The sequence below is a fragment of the Etheostoma spectabile genome, chromosome 4 (assembly GCF_008692095.1).
Source record: "Etheostoma spectabile isolate EspeVRDwgs_2016 chromosome 4, UIUC_Espe_1.0, whole genome shotgun sequence".
Lineage (NCBI taxonomy): Eukaryota > Metazoa > Chordata > Actinopteri > Perciformes > Percidae > Etheostoma > Etheostoma spectabile.
The window spans coordinates 27,918,737-27,938,715 of NC_045736.1; the positions used below are offsets into that span (position 1 = coordinate 27,918,737).

Below are 19,979 nucleotides of genomic sequence, written 5' to 3' on the forward strand. Positions count from 1 at the left end.
GTGAAAGTCTCTGTTGGGTGATACCGCAGGTTCCCAAAGGAGAAAGCAAAGGGGCGAGGCACAGTGCCCCGGGAAAGAAATGAAAGAAAGGGAGGAATTTTAATTAAGCGTTTGGCTGGTGTTCACCTGGACGCACCGTGTGCACTGCCGATTATGAAACCAGCTAGGCGGACCTAACTGTCGGTTACAGCCCTGAACAGAAACTGCGCTCCTAAATCCCGGGACCCGCTGTCTGTTTTTGTACCGCCCGCTCCCAGCCTCCGTGCTCGCGCGATATCTGTATCCCAATCCCAACGCAGTCCTCTACTCCATGCTACAATTTGAAAAGTTAGAGACAACTGTTAGCCGTCTATGTTCAGCAATTAAGCCTATTTCATAAGTGGGATTCAAGTTGGCCTAAGTACAACATTTTTCTCACTTATATTTCCACACATTTAGTTTAAGGAGGCTTTTTCACACAGTAGACACCACATGTAGCAGTATCTTAAGTAACAATGGGCAATGGCTAGAATGTTTGCTAACGTTCTTCTGTTCCGCGTGAGACGTTTTTGCCTGAATGTCTGTTTCCTACATGAACGTTCTTTGTCCCAGGTGCTGTTGGAAAATGGTCGTTTTTCGCCTGGTGTGCAAGCTGTCACTCCCCTCACTCAACAATTTGCATACCGTAGTTGTTGTGATGTAACAGAAGTGCACCACCACGTCTGCTCATTGACTTCCACTGTGGCTGCTGAAATCGTGACGCCCATAAACCAACCGCACACCATGTCAGCCGAAAAAGGTAAGAAAAATACTTATTTTTGGCATTGTGTTAGGATCAAAGTACGGTAAATATCACTAGGACTTACACGTTTCGTTACTTTAGAAGCCAAACTCTGGTGTGCGGCTTCCTTTGTATCTGCGGGTCCCTTATCAGACCGAATGTAGGCTAGGCCTACTGCCAATGGCAGCCAGCTGCAGCCCACACAACATAAGGCTATTTAGCTCGTGGCCATAAGAAAAGTTGTTACATTGAACAGTGTATGGACTACAATAATGTAAAAAGTACATAATACATAGGCTAGTGTGTGTGTGTGTGTGTGTGTGTGTGTGTGTGTGTGTGTGTGTTTACGTATAAGTGAGCTCCATTTGAGCTCTATTCAAATAACAAATGTGGAATCATAATAGGGCTGAGAATATTACTCAGTCAATCAATTAGTTAATTAATCAAATTATTTGGTAACATGTTTATAACAAATTTATATTGTAGATTATGTTATTTTTCCAGCTATTAATTAGCCTACATGGTTTTGCTGATTTTCTTTGTGTGGAGATCACAATTCATCAAACAATTGATAAAATAACAGGCAGATAACTGGATAATGAACATCATTTATTGTTGCAGCCCTAAATCATGTAGTCTGTAGCCTCAAAGTTGATCACCAAACTAAAATTACATTATGTGATTTCCCTCAGTTCCCGACACCCCAGTGGAAGTCCTTGTGGCGCTCCTTAAAAAAGCCAAGGATATAGCTGGAACGAGTGGCAATGTGTCAGAGGAGCTGACATGTCAGTTGCAGAAGGCTCTGGACATAGCCAGTGGCCTGGATGACTACCTTGAGCTAATGACCACACAGGAAAGTGAACCTCTGGCAGAGCTATATAAGTATGTCTTGGTTTCGTACACATAATCATCTATAGCTCAAAATACTACTGTGCAAGGTACATTTGTTAATACTTTCATTCATAATTAATTGTAGAAAAACAATTTGCCATGACTGGAAACAAGTGCACAAGGAGGGGAAAACTATGTTCCAGCTTCCCAAGGAGTGCATCACTGGACACGTTGAAGGTTAAAGGACATTTTCATGTGTAGGGGAGAGCCGGGACGATTGAATCGCAGGACGAATGAAACAAATCAGTTTTCTCAGAGTGTAATGATGAGAGACAGACTTTCTTAGGTCAAAACATAGAGCATGTTAACCTCCTTCTATCAGCTACATATCTTCCTGTTATTTCCTTTTATCACAGAGTTACAGACGGTAAATGAGTTTTGAAGGTCGAAAGTAAACTTCTTTAGTGGTTACATTTTTTTTGGATTATTAATGAGAGTTTTTCATTTAAAGGTTTGACTACATACTTATTCAGTAGACCATTTAGTGTTCTCCACAATCCCAGACTTTCATATTGCATGCTTGTTTAAATGAAAAACAAAACAGGCTATAATGGCATATGTCTATGTCAGGACAGTTGAAACAGCTGTTTCACAAGTTGCCGACCTGGCTGTAACTACATGTATTGTAAGTAAATGCACAAATATCTGTGTTTGTACAATAATTTATAGAGGTGAGACACGGAAAAGTAGTTTTAGAAAGATGAAAATATATTTGGGCCCACCAGGTAGGTGGCCGAGGTTTCCCCGTGTTATCCTATAGAGACTGATGGGCTGTGGGGAGTTATTTGGATGAGCAGTGGTCAAACCCACATAAAAACCTGTAATAGTTCCTGAACGGTTTTGTTCAAAGCTGAAAATGCAGCAGTATTTGACAGATGACAGGTGTAGGTTGCTAGTGACAAAATAATAGCTTTCATTAGCTGTAAATTACATTCAACTAAAAAGTGTTTCAACTGTCCCGGCTCTCCCCTACTGCTCATTGCCATTTCATTCACTGGTTCACCGTATTGCCATAACTTGCTCTTGGGTGTTGTTGTTTTTTGGCAGGCCAGACCCTGAAGATGCTGATCCACATAAGTCAAGCTAAGAGGGTTCTAGAAATTGGAATGTTTACCGGCTACGGTGCACTTTCCATGGCTGAAGGTCTTCCTGAGGACGGCTGCTTAGTTGCATGTGAGTTAGAGCCGTACCTCAAAGACTTTGCTCAGCCCATTTTTGACAAGTCCCCACATGGCAAGAAGATTACTGTCAAGACTGGGTCCGCCATGGACACTCTACAGGTGAGAGAAGACACCTTATTCATTATTGAGGGACTGTCATCTGTATGGACTGTTAGCAAAAAGGAATTAAGACATTTATGTAGCGCTTTGAGTGTGGAACTTTTACATATAAATGAACGTCTGCTAAGTTCAAGCCCTTGCTAAATGAGTTTACACAACGCTGATTAAGCCTATCAAAGTTGGGGAAAGCTCTCGCTATTTCTCAGTATACCGGAGTGGTGGTGTCTGGTTTTGGTTGTGACTTTCCCGCACTGGCACACCAAAAGGATGCCGATACAGCTCATGTGCACTCTGAACGATCAGTGTATTCATTTCACAACAACTTCATTACATGAGCAGTACACAGTGTGCTGTTAACTGACCTTGCTCACTCACTCACATTCTTCACAGATTACATATTACACTTTTTCTCAGTCTACCGGTATTACCTATTACCTTGAAAGGCAGGAAAGGGGAAAAGACCAAAGCAACGCAGCATTATATGAATCCCACTGCTTTGCTTAAAGTGCTCATAATATGCTTTTTGTCTTTTTCCCTTTCCTTTATTGTGTCATATCTTTTTTGTGCACGTTATAGGTTTACAAAGTGAAAAAGCCCAAAGTCCACCCCAGAAGCATTTACCATCTCCAACAGAAAACACTGTTCAAATAGTGCTCCAAACAGCTCTATTGTAGTCCAGCCTTTACTTCCGTGACAAACCTGGCTGCTAGCAGCAGGCCAGAGATGACACTAACTCTTCTTTTTTTGGTGTTATTATAATTAATTAACAAGAATAATCGTCAATCCACTAAACAATGCAATAATCAGTTCAAATTGTCCATGGGCTAATATGAAGATATCTTTTGTTCATCTTTGGGAAACTGCAATTATTTTTGCAGAATCCAACTAAACTTCCATCTTTAACACACAACAACATATGAAGCAGAGATAGAGAAGAGTGTGTGATTAATGCAACTAATAACTCCTTTCCAGGAATTGGCTGTTGCAGGAGAGCAGTTTGACATGGTCTTCATTGATGCTGATAAGGATAATTACATCAACTACTACAACTTTATTCTGGACAACAATCTGCTGAGATTGCGAGGGGTCATATGTATAGATAACTCCCTGTTCAAAGCAAATGTTTATCTTAAAGACACCACAGATAGCAATGGACTGGCACTCAGGAAGTTCAACCAGTTTGTGTGTAATGATCCCCGCGTGGAGCAGGTAAGTTTCAAAGTTTTACATGCTACCGTTTGTATTGGATGGGTATTTTTTTATTTTTTATTTAAAGACTGTCCTTCTTGTTTTAAAGGTCATTATCCCTCTCAGAGATGGCATCAGTGTTATCCGCCGGGTATCTGTGGCCTCTGAGTGCTCAAGAACAAAGGTACTGTTTAGATAACCCTTGTACTCAGACCTCAATGAGCCAGAATGGACATGGATTCAAACAGCTGTCATCATAATTTTACTGAGGATTTATTTATCTTGTTTAATTGTATTAGAGTAAAATAACAGATGACCAAGTTTTCCGCGGAGTTGGGGGGCGGCCAATCCTCGATCGGATGCGTCTTGATGGAAAAGTGGCCTACGTGACGGGTGCTGGGCAGGGCATAGGCCGAGCATTTGCTCATGCTCTGGGTGAGGCTGGTGCAAAGGTGGCCGTAGTAGACCTGGACAAAGATAAAGCTGAGGCAGTAGCTAAAGAACTCTTCCTCAAAGGTAAGGGGTGTTAACTAGAGTTGGATTTTCCCTCTAGGCTCTGGTTAACATACCAGGAATACCGTAATTGTTTTAAAAGTACCGGTTTGGCATCGGAATCTTAAAAATCCCAACCATTGGGTATGTGTTAACATAAAAAATTTAGACTTAAGCACTCATCCTATTTATAATTTCTAAAACTCGTTACAAAGTACCTCGCTTCAAAATGGCAGGTTTACAACAAACAGAAATACTTTCTGTATTTGACAACTCCAAATGGCCTTGTAGTGGTTTTGGTTTTTGGCCAGCAGATGGCAGCATACTAAAGCATACGATAAACTGTATCAGGTTATACATTACATGTTCCTTTATACCTGGGTGATTATCCCTCTATTTTCATCTTAAAGAACGAAGTTGCCAACACATTAAAAGAAAAAAGGGAAAAAGAGGCAAAATAACATTCAAAAGCATAAAGCCAAATTGGGATTTGGAAAATAAAGTTCTAAAATTTCCAAGGATAGAAGTTGCTTCTATCGTGCATAATGTTGCAATATGTACAATATATTCTAACAGGTGTCCATGTTTTCATATACAGGCATCAATGCCATTTCGGTCACGGCTGACATTAGCAAATCAGATGATGTCCAGAGGATGATTGACAACATTGTCTCCAAATGGGGAGTGATCCACATTGGCTGTAACAATGCCGGCATCAATATGAACTCAGCCAGTGAAGACACCAGTCTAGAGGAGTGGGACCAAACCTTTAATGTCAACCTGAGGGGGACATTCATGTGCTGTCAGGTGTGTGTGTGTGTGTGTGTGTGTGTGTGTGTGTGTGTGTGTGTGTGTGTGTGTGTGTGTGTGTGTGTGTGTGTGTGTGTGTGTGTGTGTGTGTGTGTGTGTGTGTGTGTGTGTGTGTGTGTGTGTGTGTGTGTGTGTGGAGAGACAGTCTACTCTCTTTGCTGTATTGCACTGCCTTGTATCTCTGCGATGTAAAATATGCAGACCAACAGAAAACTTTTAAATGCAAATATAGCAAATTTGAGTTTAAATGTTATTTATGTTAATAGTTTAACTCCAAGAAGAGTGACATTAAAGTTTGATGTAAAATCACATACTGCTGTGAAATTAAATGCAAAGAAAAAATGGTGCTCCTAACAATATCAACCCTTCACTGTTGCTTTGACAACCACTGGACCTGGACGTTTTCAGAATATCAGACAGAGAATAATAATAATAATAACAATAATTTATATATATATGCATCTGAATATTAAGAAAGTATGTGCCAATGCACACTCCACTAAACAATGCGATACTCAAATTGTCCATCGACTAATATGAAGGTATCATTTGTTCATCTTTGGGAAACTGGAATTATTTTTGCAGAATCCAACTAAACTTACATCTTTAACACACAACAACATATGAAGCAGAGATAGAAAAGAGTGTGTGATAAATGCATTTATTTTGTATGTGTTATCATCAACTTTGTAATGGTTAAAGTGGTTAAATTATGAGTCTTTAAATGCTGAGTTAGGAAGAACACCATGTCATTTTTCTAAACCAATAGATTTTAAATGGTACATGTAGCTTTGGATGCAGGTTCCTTTTCCTAACTCCTAAAGTAACAGTTAATCCTTTGTTTTATCCCAAAAGTGTTTCACCGGACAACAATGAGTAAGCAGACACACTGTACAGCAGGTACAAATGATGCAAAGCCACAGAGCCACAACAGGAAACCCTGCTACCTGTGTTTTCATACTTAAATTATTCTTAAGAAATTAATGTTCCATTAAAAGTGGACTTGTTTACAATGTCTAAATATTAATGTAAATTCTGTCATCAATTTACTAGTAACACAATGCCTAAAAAAACTAAATTGATTCTTAATCATGTTTTCCTTCAGTAGTTTCTTTCCTTTAGAGCTAGTTAGATTATGACCTAATTACTGATGGTCCAACCAGCTTTTGCTAATCTTTACTGACTAAAATTAGATCTAAATTATCTAGTCGCTGTCAGACAGCTCCATTTCTCTCTCATTCTTTGTCTATATATACTGTGTGTGTGTGTGTGTGTGTGTGTGTGTGTGTTTTATATTGTGTACTTCATGCCCTTCCACCCAAATGTTGTTAACCACTATTTCTGTCTCCAAGGATAAATAAACTACATGTTTTTGTGTTGATCTGTGCTCAGACTTATGGTAGCATATCAGTGCCATGATAAGGTGTTTAATATGTCTCTTTTTCACCCGAATCCTTGCCTTAGGCAGCAGGTCGAGTGATGTTGAAGCAAGGATATGGCAAGATTATCAACACAGCCTCCATGGCCAGTCTAATAGGTGAGTGATGATTCTATTCCCCCACCTTCTCTCTGGAGCCCCTCCACGTCTGCTTTTAATCTCTCCATTTGGCGTAGAGAGTTGGGCCGAGAGTAGGAGGGGGAGGTAGGGAGAGTTTAATACATTTGAGCTGTATAGCTATGTGCCGGAGTACACATCTCATGAAATAGTTTTTATCGTCAGATAGAAAGTCGTCAGAACTGACTTCAGACCATTAGAGTGCTTAAAATAAGAAAAGAAAAAAAATCAGCTGCAGTTTTTCTGTTTGTGAGCAACATATCCTTTAAAACAGGATTAGCCAGCTTTTCTCCTTTTCAACTTTTACCCCACTTAAACCCACCCCTGCAAACAGTAAGCAGCATAGCAGAAAAAGTGTTGTGATTGCGTCTCACCGAGGCAGTTTTGCATCATAATAAACATCCCCTCTCTGTGGAGCTGTCTGGAGGATGTGGAAGGCAACCTGAGGTCCAACTTGGGAAGGGAGGGTTCCTGTGCAGTGGCAAAACCCCAGCCTGTGCCAGCAGCCTTGTTTGAACAGCGGAAGACACTTTTAGAGTTTAGTGAGAGCCTAGTAAAAGCCTTGCATAATGTTCCTCATCCAACAGGTTCCTCCAGAGGAACAGCAACACTTCATCAGCAGTATAGTCAAATCGCCAGTAAACCGCTGTGCCATATGGGCCCCAGTCCCGACTGCAGGGGCAATCTGTAAAACAGGAGCATGCTGGTAAATAGAGGCCAGCATAAAAAAAATGATCAATTACTCGCATTACATACAGTCCTTCAGGAATTTACTTTATTGGTCTGGACATCTGTTATAATATTGTCATAATGTGTAATCAGATGGGACCTGTTCTAGCCAAGTGGAAGCCCAAAAAGCAGCCGTAAATGCCCAATTAAAATGCACAATGACAGCTTTTTGTCCATCTGCTGAATAGAATGTGTGTGCCCCCACTAACACCCCCTACACACACACACACACACACACACACACACACACACACACACACACCCTACTATCAACCACCATTTCTTTTCTGAATAATGGCCAGCAGCTCAAAGACACCCAGACCGGAAATATCAAAGTTGAAATGAAAACACTCTGAATTTTGGCTGCATGATGACCTTACTGAGGGATTTGTGACTCTCACACTCATACCTGCAGATCTCAGCTGCATAGTAATACAATACAACAGCCATGCCATTCTGGGAAAAGAGTGCATCATTTGAACTCGGAAGAATTCAAAATGTAAAGGCGTGCCTGATAAAGAGCATGTTTTCTCCTACTTGAAATGGGCAATAAGTAGCAGGGTGAATGTTAAAGAGGGCTTTGGAGAATGCTCTCCTTCTACCCCCTTTCCCTTCTCTGGGGATTACTGCTCTTTAAGACGGCGAAAACATCAATGCAGGTTTATTTAAAGGATGAAGGCATTTTCTGAATGGTATTTTGGGGCCGTATCATCAGGTCTTGAGCGAGGATTAGTGCTGTTAGGCATTTTGAGCTGTGTTTCCTGTCCTGATAAGTCGGATTTCACCTTCAATCTGCGTGTAAGCCCTGGGCTCTGCTCCTCCTTGCCTGCTCCTCTGAGGTCCTAGCCTACCCTTATCCACCCCTGCCCAACCTTACCATCCTCTGCTATCTCGCCACACTTTGCACAATCCCACTCACCCACACTCTCAGCTATGTTGCCGTTGTCCCGACTTTTACATCTTATTTCTTTAGCAGTTTCCAACTTTTACCGCTACCCTGCACATTTTTCTCCTTTTAACCCAGCGATGTATGCGGGATGCTGCAGCCTTTTCTCCCCAGGAACGATCCCTGCATCTCTGCAGCTGGCTGGTATTTATCATCCCGGTCTCACACTGAAGCCATTTGGCAGTCAGATCGGCGGGTGATGAGGTTAACTACTAAAGTTGTATGTAACTTGGAGCCTTCCTTGTGATGATTAATCAACCAGCAGAAAATGAGCCCCTGTCCCGTTATCCCATGCAGTGTGCAGCATCTGTGATGGTCAAGGCAAACAAATGGCTCCCTGTCTTTGTTGCTGAGGACGGAGCATAACTGGACATTATAAGCAATTAATTTTACATGGCTTCATCCTCTGAGTCCCCAGCAGCTAATGGAAGAGCTTTTATGTAGTATACACCAGAAACCGCATGAGCTGCAATATAAAATGTATATGTGGTCAGCTTTTGTGAGAAAGGAAGTATTGCTAGTCTCTTTTTTAAAAGAAATGACTTCTAAAAATAAAAGATATTTTAATGGCCACCTGAGAATTGTGAAAGTGCATACCATTACTAATGATGCAGCAAATGGTATCTTTATAAAACGCTGTGTTGTGTCCATTTAAGGTAACTGATTTTCTTTCCATCCTCTACCCTGCAGTCCCCCATCCTCAGAAGCAGCTTTCTTACAACACATCCAAGGCAGGAGTGGTCAAACTGACTCAGACTCTGGGCACTGAATGGATTGGCAGAGGAGTGCATGTCAACTGCATCTCACCGTAAGTGCTGTCTATTCTTGGCCTTCTTCTCTTTTACCGTTTTTTGCCAAAACGTACTTGTCCACCTTTTGAGTGTTGTAAGGGATTGAGCTGCAAAAGGAAGTGGTGATAAGTGCATTTGCTTTCATATGCAGAGCCCCATTCCAGAGTGATGCACTAATTTCAGTCTTCAAACAATACATCAGTGCTTAATTAGATGACGTCTTGAGGGATGAATCAAACAAACACTTGCTTTAATTGTTCTATTCAATTAGGGAATCAAATTTGCAACCTCACTCCGAGTGTAGGCGCAACAATAGTGCCTTGTTTGTGACTATTTGTCTATGAAGCTAAGCAGGGGGAAGAACACAGAGTGCGTGTGTGCGTGTGTGTGTGTGTGTGTGTGTGTGTGTTTTAAGTGGAGCGTCCCTTAGCCCCAGCCATCCCTGAGTAAATCCGTCCGGTGGCACCGGGCGAGCCAGGCCCGGTTACAGCCCCAGAACAAAGCCCTCACACATGCGCCACGCTCAGCTTTATTTATCGGCAGCTTGTTTGCTAATTTTAATTTGCAAAGAAGCAATTCTCTCTCCTCACTAACTGGGTGTCTCAATGGGCCGCTGATTTCTTTGAAGTGACAGTCGGTAAATATGCATAAAAAAAGAGGACACAATTAGCGCTCACGAGGTTGACTGGAGCCTGATTCCATTGGCAACTTTAGCCGCAGCGGTGATAAGCTGCATTATCTAGAAAATTGGCTGAGGGAAAACAGTACCTCTGATTGCCAGCAAAGGTTCCAGATAACATGGCAGCTGAAGAGAAATATAATTGAGGTGGAATATGTTAACCAAGGTGTCACACGCTCCTTGGAAGTGCTAATTTAGCCAAATGTTGGAATTTCATATCAAGGCACAACAATACATCGAACAATGATTCAGGCCTTATGGCTTTTAGTCACTGTCACGTCAATTGTGTGGAAAATCAAAAGTCGTCTCATATTAGGCAAAGGCAGACATGTTGACATATTTATTCAAATGTAGGCTCTGTGATACTTTATTGTAGAAACTAGCGAGAGCTGCGAGAGCTGCATTTGTTCTAAGTAATGGTGTCACAGAGCACTTGTGTAAAAAATAAATAAAAATACACCTTATTACACTCCGAGTAGTTAGAGCACATTTCAATCATGAATCAGAACAGGAATATGAAGGAGTTGCATTTAATAAGTACTTAACCGAAGGCTTTGTGCGAATTATGCCAGGCGTCCCCTCGTACCCGTGGGCTGTTCCTGAGCAGTCCCACAATAAACATCATCAGAGATGGCATGCCATGCCCTTTCTTCAAAGGATAATTGGGTTTATTTTTGTCACCAAAGTGGTGGCTATGAAACAACGCTGTCACTCCTGGCTCTGAGCTGTGATGCCTTCTGATTTTTGTGTGTGTGTGTGTGTGTGTGTGTGTGTGTGTGTGTGTGTGTGTGTGTGTGTGTGTGTGTGTGTGTGTGTGTGTGTGTGTGTGTGTGTGTGTGTGTGTGTGTGTGTGTGTGTGTGTGTGTGTGTGTGTGTGTGTGTGTGTGTGTGTGCGCGTGCGCCCCCTCTTTCTCCATCTTTCTTTTCAGGGGGATTGTTGACACCCCTCTCATCCACTCGGAGAGTCTGAGGCCTCTGGTGCAGCGCTGGCTGTCAGATATTCCTGCTGGTAGACTGGCTCAAGTGACAGACCTGCAAGCTGCAGTGGTCTACTTGGCATCTGACGCCTCTGACTACATGACAGGGCATAACTTAGTCATAGAGGGTGGGCAAAGTCTGTGGTAGAGGGGGTAGATGAAGAGATGAGAAGTTTTTTTCCCCCCCTCTTCATTCTCCTGGGATTAGTCTCCAAAATAGGTGGCATTCACACAATCTCCTTCGAGACATCTTTACATTAGTTAAAATCCTACTGGATGTTTTAACTTTTTGTAAGTCAACATCTGTTATTATAGTGTAATGAGATAAGCGGCAGCTTTTTGTTCTCTTTGTGTGGTGCATAGGTGGGGTTTGTTTCACGTGTGTTCTGACTGTGGCACCCTTAACTTCTTAGTGGATAAAAAACACATGTTAAATAAATAGAATAAAAAAAGAGGTACAACAGCTGCCAGTCTTCTCGCCACACAATAGAAATGTGCTAACATGTCTTAGAATATATCTGTGAAGTCCAAGAAAGAAAAGGAAAGCCGTTACTGTACCTTCAAACGCATCACAATTTCTGCTGTAATTTCTTTTGACATTATTTTATGTATCCAATGTTTAAACACACAACAATTTTGACAAATGTGACTCTGATCTTTTTATTGTATTTTTTTGCAAAAAGGCCGAGCATACTTTAAAAGATGTCTATTAAGTGTATTTCTTTAGCACTCATACAAATGCAGTTCCAAGGGCTTTACAAGATAATTAAAGATGTGGCAATATTGTATTGTGATAAACTAAGAGTGGCTTCTTTGAAGTACATGAACTGTATGTGTGATTTTTGAATAACCAAATAAACTGGCACATGTAAGCTGCAACGTTTGCTTCGTCAAAAGTATTGAAACGGTTACTTTTCCGATGCCAGGATACGTTTGAGTACCACGATACATTTGTGTATAATACATAATTAACAATAAATCATAGTATCGAAAGTACCAAAACTACACAAAAGAAGAAGCTTGATAAAAAACAGATCATATATCAGATTCAATTTTATTTATAGTGTCAAATCACAACAAAAGTTATTTCAGGTCACTTTACAGATAGACCCAACAGTTTCCCCTTCCAAGAGCAGGCATTTGGTGCGACAGTGGCGAAGAAAAACTTCCTTTTTTTTGGCAAAAATACAGTATATATTGGCACCAAAATAAAAACCTTGTTTATTAGGTTGAAATTTATAAAATACAACGAAAGTACCAGAATGATCGGTTCAGTGATGAGTAGCAGATCCCATTCACGCCAGAGTACGAGTTGTATTGTGCACCTTGGTGTACCCCTCCCTTTGGTCTGAGACTCTTGTGTACCATATGCAGGATTGCATCATCCCAGGCCACCGCTCTCCATCTCTGTCTTGCCAAATGGTCCCCACAAGTGGTCCTTGTGAGCACCATCTTTATTGGTCCATTAACTGTTTGTGTGCTGAACAACAACACTTAAAGGAGAGGTTAGTCGAGGACGTGACCCCAGTCGCTGCAATTATACGAAAAGTAGTGGCCAATTAGCGCTCTCTGCAATGTGACACTGTTGCTGTTTATGTGATCAACTTCAACTTCTCACTGTTAGTGACCATTCTCTGATTTACATAATTGAGGGATTGGTCATTAATGGGAATGGCGTGTGAGAGGATCCCATTAAGATATGGAGTGAGATCTGATCACCTCCTCTGCTCTGTGCTATTTATCTCCAGCTGCATTGGCACATCAGAAATTATTGGGATTGTTATCCTCATACTTAATGGTGAAATATCAAAGTTTGCCACAGTGCTTGCATGCAAGGTCTTGCAGAATGTGTTCACACTAATGCCAATTGTCTTGTTTAGGCCATTTCCCTGTCTTGCCACTGAGAGGCAGTATAAAGACAGGCAGCTACAGACCTGACACAAGGACATGTTACAACAAGAGGTTATCACATTAATAGCTATCATCTAAAGGTAATATCAATAAACTCTGTCTTACGTGTATGAGATAATATAAGTACACCTCTCCAATTCTAGTATGCAAACAGCTCAACTAGAGACAAATACGTGATGAATAAATACTCATATTTTTATTTAAATGTAGTTTGATAGTGGACAGTTACAATTTCAAATGTATTAAAAAATGTAATTCTAATCCTTTTTCAAGTGGAGATGGAGTAGCCTTTAAGGACCAGAGACAATGAAGTGCAAATATTAATCTGTAACACTACCTGAGAAATTACAAAAATCCATTTGCATCTACAGACCCAATCTTTTCTTAAGACAAATATGATTTGGTTAACAACCTCAGTGTTTTATCGTTTCCTTTCGTACTCTACTGTCCAAGTTGAATAAAGGTAAAGTTGGGACACATGAGTGTTGACAGTTTCTGCAAATAGAAGAGATTGTTGCATCCCCAAGTCTACCAGAAGGGATGCAAAACATTGTAACACACAATTGAGACCAAAAGCTGTTTTTACCCACAGTCCTTCTGTTTCCAGCTTTTCACTACTATTGTTCAGTGTTCGAAGTCTAAACTGTTATTTTGCCGTCATGTTTTGCACCCTATTACACTCTTTCAGAGCCTGCTTGAAGGTCTTGTTTTCCTTCACAATTGCAGCTAAAAAAAAAACCAAATCTATAATTTGAGCAGCAACATGTGATACCCCCTCGAATGCCACACAGTGGCCTGCTTCATGAAGTGTAAGTGATCTTGAATCCATTATTTATTAACTCCTTTTGCTACCATTAAACTGAAGAGTGGGACTCTGTTGTAACATAGTGCTGTTGTGCTAAACAGTTCTCCAGCAGAAAAAGGCACTTGCGCCCTCACACTTGAAATCAACTTTGATTAATGCTCTACTCTGTCACGGTATGCAAGATTTTACAGCAGCAGGCGTTCAGAGGGAGACCCGGGTCGATGCCAAACAACACGATGAGGCAATATGTGTTGCTAAGGCTGTGTCCTGGTGACAAGAGGACCCAAGGGTTTATGGATGACATATTAACATTTGACAATATCAATACATTTTTATTGATGGATTAGGGCGTCCTGTTACAAACCCACTCAGTGAGGTGTTTGAATATGAAATGTTGCCCCTTATAAATTGAGTTGAGCCCCCTAATGCTTTCATCTTAGGTAGGTCTGTGCAACAGCAAAAGGAACATGTCAACATGTATGTTCTAATAAGGGCTGGTATTGCTGTGTGAACTTTTAACTTATTGACCCAAGACAATTTAATCTGATGGAAAATGTGACCGTCATTTTGCTTCAAAACAAATGTAAAACTTTAATGTTTCTGTGGCAAACATTGCTTTTAAAAGCTCATTCATTTTAAGAGAATGTCTTTAATCTTTAAAACAAACAAAGCCACTAGGTAGAAAACATAGTGCACTGTATCGTGCAGCTATGTCAGAGACCTTTCACAAATCTTTAAATATCAATGTGTACAAATATATTATTATATATTTTTAAGTTTTTAGTTTGACATCTTAGGAAATACAGTATGTGTATTTCCTAGATAAAAAGATTGATAAAAAACACGTTTGTATGGTGATTAAGAATCTACTGCTGTGTAAAACAACATTTTTAAAGTTTGAATAAATTAATTAAACAAGATATAATATGATAATTAATGAGCTGCATAGGTGAGGGTAGACACTTTGTTACCTCCAGACTGCTTCCCACGCTTCCAGTCTTGATGCTAAGCTAACTGGCTGCTAGAACTAGCTTCGTACTGTATTTGCTTTACAGTCATGAGAGTGGTAGGGTACCGATTTTCTAATGTAACTCAATAAAGAAAGCTAAGTACCGTAGGTGTTTTCCCCAAAATGTAAAACTACATTTTGTTAGAGAGCTAACTGAGATGGAAATCACCAACAAGACAAAATAAATGAATGTCTAAATATTTAACTCAATTCTTATTTACAAAAGCATCTGATTCTACACCTAACTATAACTATCTAACTCTTAATTGCTGTTTCATTTTAATCATGAGAGGTGTCATTGCTAATTGTTAAAAGGATCCCCATTAACTGTCACCAAAGTGGGATGAGCTAATCTTCCTGGGGTCCAACAAAAAGTATAGAAAATTATAATCTAAAAGCAGTAAAACATCATCATTATAAACATCATCAGAAATTATTCAGAATAAGTTATTACAGTATTACATTCATCATTACATTCATACATTTTCCACTCACAATTTGTATTCTCGTGCATTCTCAGATGGTACTTTAAAGAGACTTTGCTAGTCATTGTTTGTACATTCAGTGGGCAATTATTCCAATAATTGATGGCACCATAAATAACTGTTCTCTTTAAAGAATTTGATTTTGGGCAAGGTAACATCATCTGGCCATCATCAGCTGACCTAGTCAACGATTTGGTTATATAAGAAAACGGGTTGAGAAAAAAAAGACAGTGTTTCTTGTTAACCATGAGAGTCAACGGTGCTTACTCATAGTGTTTGTTCTTATGGGACAATGTAATACAAACCTGGCAGCACTGCGTGTGTGTGTGTGTGTGTGTGTGTGTGTGTGTGTGTGTTGCACTTGACTCGCTGAAGACAGTGGATCATTGTCTTCCGATATTTGTCATCTCATGTGTTATTCATTGAAAATTCTGTTTTGCTGTTTGCTCTCTTCCTGCTACCTGCCGACTTCACATGGGGTCACTTTAACTGGCTGCTGGTGTGTACTCAGATGGAAGCCTCATTGTTATATCCTATTCCCTCTGAATGCTTGTGAGGTGACTTGCACAATCAGGCTTTATTACGAACTTTTTAACCAAACGTTTTTACATACTTTTCTTGTGTTCCCTTTTAGGTTCTTGGCTTTAAAATGTTTTTAACTTTCATTAGTTGCAATGACTGCTACACAGATGTGTTCCTGCTGTATTAGTTGTCACAGAACTGGATTAGCTATCTTTTTTCTTTATTGTTTGTATTAGATTTGATACTAGTGCATTTACCTAACATGATTGTGATCGTTTTTTTGTTTTTGCAAAGGATGCATCCAATGGCATCTCAAGAGGTGTCCGAAAAACAATTCAAATGTCCACATTGTAAATGTATCAGGCTTTTATTCAACATTAATACTGAGCCGGGGAAACATTGCACTCCGAGTTCTCTAATTACAATGCAGCTAATGTGTTATTTCCTCCCCATGTGGGATTACTTTCATCTTTCCCATTAAGATGCACATTTTGTTTGGATACTCAAATTACAAACCCCATATTAAATCTGACTGTGCAAAAGGCATTGATCATAGCCCCGATAGCTGCACTCCAACTTTGATTTAATTTGCACTTCCATTAATATCTATGAGACGTCCGATTGTCGTCTTGGGCATATTGATGGTATTGTAAGCCCTGCCTTCATATAATGTTCCCCAGCGGCAATGAGGAAATGTTACAGAGAATTAGGCCGAGAAGCAGGCTCAGTGGAACTGGCACTGCAGTCGGAAATTCATTACCCTAATAAATAGAAGGGGGGGGCGGGGGGGGGTGAGAATCTTAAGAGAAATTTCTCTCTCCCTCTCTCCACAAAAACACAAAAAGTCTTTACTTTGGCCTGAAAGTGGATGACTGTAACTTAGGTGCTTCTAATAATTGATGCACCCGAGAGTCTTCTTGGGACCCTGATAAGTCTTTAAAATGTGCCTGATGATTCAATAAAGAAGCAGTCACTTGCTGCCTGTCCACCGTGAAGCTTTATCACTACATACTGAGCCATTTGGATATATGCTGCTGCATCTCTTTGATCATTACAACAATCAGAGTCCAGCCTAAATCTCATTAAAACCTTCAGAATAGAATATATGCCATTAAAAGAAAAACACAATGCAGTTGTAGATTCATTGAGAGCTGGATACGTGTCAAGTGTTGCTGATTTCTTATGTTGATTAATGAAGTGCCAACTGAGTATATGTGCTGTTCCCTTCCTTTGTTGAAGCCCTGACACGCTGTTTTCTATGGGGAAAACACTACTGGAGCCGAGAGACATGAGTTATGCTGTAATTAATGCAATCATGAAGATGAAAATAGCTGTTGTTGAAACTAGAAAACGACAATGAAGAGCGTGTGAACCGAGGAGGAAGAAGATTCATCGTTAGGTGACTGCGATCAGGGACTGCGCTGTCCTCTGAGGCCCTCTCAGAGGCTCGCCAGTGTGTATTTCAGTAAGCAGCATCTCTGAAACAAACATGTTTTACTGCATCCCTCACTTCCTGTAGCACCGATTTCATCCCAGACATCTGCAAGCTTTTTAAGTAGATGGCACAATTTCCCTTTTTGTTTTCAAAAAGGGGGAGGGCTCCGCTTCTCTTATGATTCTGCCAGAGTGATTCATTTTCAGGTCATTAAAAAACTCGTCTTTTGAAAGCGTTAGCCTGCTCAGGTGGCGAAGCCTGTGCAGGAGAGACACGTCGTAAATAAAGGCAGCTACATTTCAAATGCCATAAATAGGGGACACCTAAGGACCTTGCATGATTGCAGACATCTAATCATTTAATTTATGCGTGTCTAAAGGAGCCCTCATTAACATTCAAGTAGCACTCATCTGTCTAGCGGGATCACTCCGAAGGCTGCATCACTCTCAGATGGAACGTATCTATTTGGGCAACACAGCATGGCTACACACTCAGCAAGCACCTTCTCGCTTTCCCCCTCAATGTCATGAGAGACACAGCATGTAACTCTCATAACTTACAGTGTGTGATTTGTGATCCAGGGATTGTGTTGCTGTTAATGTGGAGAGCCTTTGACAAAGTTAAAGTCGTATACTCTAGGTCACAGTACAGTGTTGGGACTAACACTTCTGACTGTGTTGCGGCAGATTATTCTCGAATCGCTCTGGACAAAAGGTGCATCTTGGACTGTTTTTGCAGACTTTGATGAAGACAAGTAAAGGTTGTGATGTTTATTTTTGAAGACTGTCTGAAGTCTTTGTTAGCACTACCATACTGTAACACACCACCTTGTCTGCACAGCAGATGCATGCATGACAGAAACTCAATAATAATTGGCGTGGATTGCTTTTGACACGTGCTGGTTGCTGACAGCTGCTTTGTTCTATGGTCAGATTTCATATTTAACACATCAAAGAGTTGGGATACTTCACACTCTGCTAAGGACTGATAGCAAGTCTGACACTTTGCTGTTTGGTGAGGAGAGAGTTGGCGTTTTGCTGGCGGAGAATAAAGTCAAGTTGCATTTGGTGTTGCTTTTTCACTTCCCTTCCAGACAAATGAAGTTATACGCAGGCGCACTTTTACAAGGAACGCGGTAAACATCATAGATGAAGTGTCATGTTTACAGTGATAATGAAAACATTATTGGGAGGAAATTCATGCAGCATGAGAGCATACTTAAAAAAACTGTCCCTTATATGAGTAATCTGCACTGTGAGCATGTGGATTTCATAACTGTTGTACATAATAAGCTCTGGGGATGACACAGTGGACGTGTCGAGTAAGATTGAATTTGCAGTGAAATTATTTAAGCCAGCTAAACCCGGATCTAAACAACAATCAAGCAATCAGAGTTTATTAACTATATAGGCACTGCAGGCATTTCAAGTTCAGAGTTCTCCACACGTAGAGGCAGTGATACCAAAAACACAGTTTAAGAAATGGATTCATCTGCAGTAACATGAGCAGCAAATGATAAGCAAGCACAGCTATCTAGCTTACCATCATATTAACTAACCCAAGATAACTTCCAAGGCCAAGATTTGACATATTATTATTGGACTACGTTAGCTTGTGGTGACACAGGTTACAACTAGCACATCCACTGTGTAGATTTTTCCACTGAGTGGAAGCCGGGGAGCTACTAGGGTTAGGTAGCAGCTCTATCCTGCTCTTTATAGGATTTGGGGATGTTTATACCCCTGCAACATATTGTGTGTAAAATATGAACCATATATACTGTATATTAAAAAGCTAAACAGAAGTAGGCTTAATTAGACTGAAATAATAATAATATAAAACATATAATACTGGGACTAGTCTTGCATTGCCAGACCTCACAGATACATCCTAGAATAGGAGAAAAAAATGCTCTGGGTTGTTTGCATTTCTTTGAACCAATCACAATTGTCTTGGGCGGCGCTAAGCTCCATATGCAGTCAAACAATAATTCTGCAAAATAGTCTCGAGAAGGAACTTGTTTTGGTGGAACATTTGCACGCCGCAAAAGAAAACACTACATAACATTTTAAATTATGTTACTGTTCACAAAATACAGTAACATAAGCTATTTAAATTAGCTGGATAAAATGGTTAATTTACTCTTAACAGTGTATCAACTTGTGTACTTCGTCCACAGCATTCCCCACCAATCGGTCCCAAAAACCTCCCAGTTAGATAGTAAATACCTTACACATATTCTTTGTCAATGTTTTCAATTTATACCTCGTAAGAACCAAGCAGGCTTGCCTTAATGTACACTCAAAATGTTCTTTAAAACTTGCCATTTTTAACATGTAGCTTGCTAGCTCAAAGTTTGTTGTGTCCTGTAGCGAAGGGATGTTAAGAACGGCAATATACATGGAGTGGAAAATGAGTGGCAAAGGCTGACTTGGATGTCAGGCTTTATCCAAGAACTGTACTTCTGTTGATCCAGACTAGACTGGGACTCACCACACCGCAACACAAGATGCTGGTTCTTTGAGAACTGCCCATTTCTTCGACACTTCTTTGTTCCAACCTCTCAATGACCTGAAAAATTCCCTTTGGTCCTACAGCCCACTAGTCCAATGTCGCTTTGTCCCATGTAGGCTTTTTATATAGGTTAGGATAGCCGATTGATTGAGATTAGGCATTTGACTTTGACGGGTTAAGGTTAGGATAGCTGATTGGTC

At 40.4% G+C, this 19,979-nt stretch overlaps 1 protein-coding gene across 2 annotated transcripts; it reads left to right on the forward strand.

Moving 5' to 3' along the window:
• The first annotated feature begins 320 nt into the window (after positions 1 to 320).
• zgc:113054 (uncharacterized) lies at positions 321 to 11,973 on the forward strand. 2 transcript variants are annotated; one of them, XM_032512658.1, is made up of 12 exons: positions 321 to 400; positions 592 to 778; positions 1,453 to 1,642; positions 1,737 to 1,828; positions 2,699 to 2,931; positions 3,904 to 4,140; positions 4,229 to 4,303; positions 4,419 to 4,635; positions 5,210 to 5,418; positions 6,886 to 6,958; positions 9,342 to 9,459; positions 11,051 to 11,973. In XM_032512658.1, the coding sequence occupies exons 2-12, from the start codon at positions 763 to 765 to the stop codon at positions 11,244 to 11,246; spliced, it is 1,656 nt and encodes a 551-aa protein (XP_032368549.1). In that variant the 5' UTR covers positions 321 to 400; positions 592 to 762; the 3' UTR covers positions 11,247 to 11,973. The 2 variants fall into 2 exon arrangements, with proteins under 2 accessions (XP_032368549.1, XP_032368548.1); XM_032512657.1 differs by having other exon boundaries at positions 340 to 778.
• The last annotated feature ends 8,006 nt before the right edge of the window (positions 11,974 to 19,979 follow it).

What these genes read in the sequence shown, in the direction of transcription:
- zgc:113054 (XM_032512657.1), top strand. Translation starts at nt 502, where the DNA reads ATGGCTAGAATGTTTGCTAACGTTCTTCTGTTCCGCGTGAGACGTTTT. An exon ending in CCGCCATGGACACTCTACAG is followed by an intron (nt 2,932 to 3,903) that starts GTGAGAGAAGAC and finishes ACTCCTTTCCAG; the next exon opens with GAATTGGCTGTTGCAGGAGA. An exon ending in CATGTCAACTGCATCTCACC is followed by an intron (nt 9,460 to 11,050) that starts GTAAGTGCTGTC and finishes CTTTCTTTTCAG; the next exon opens with GGGGATTGTTGACACCCCTC.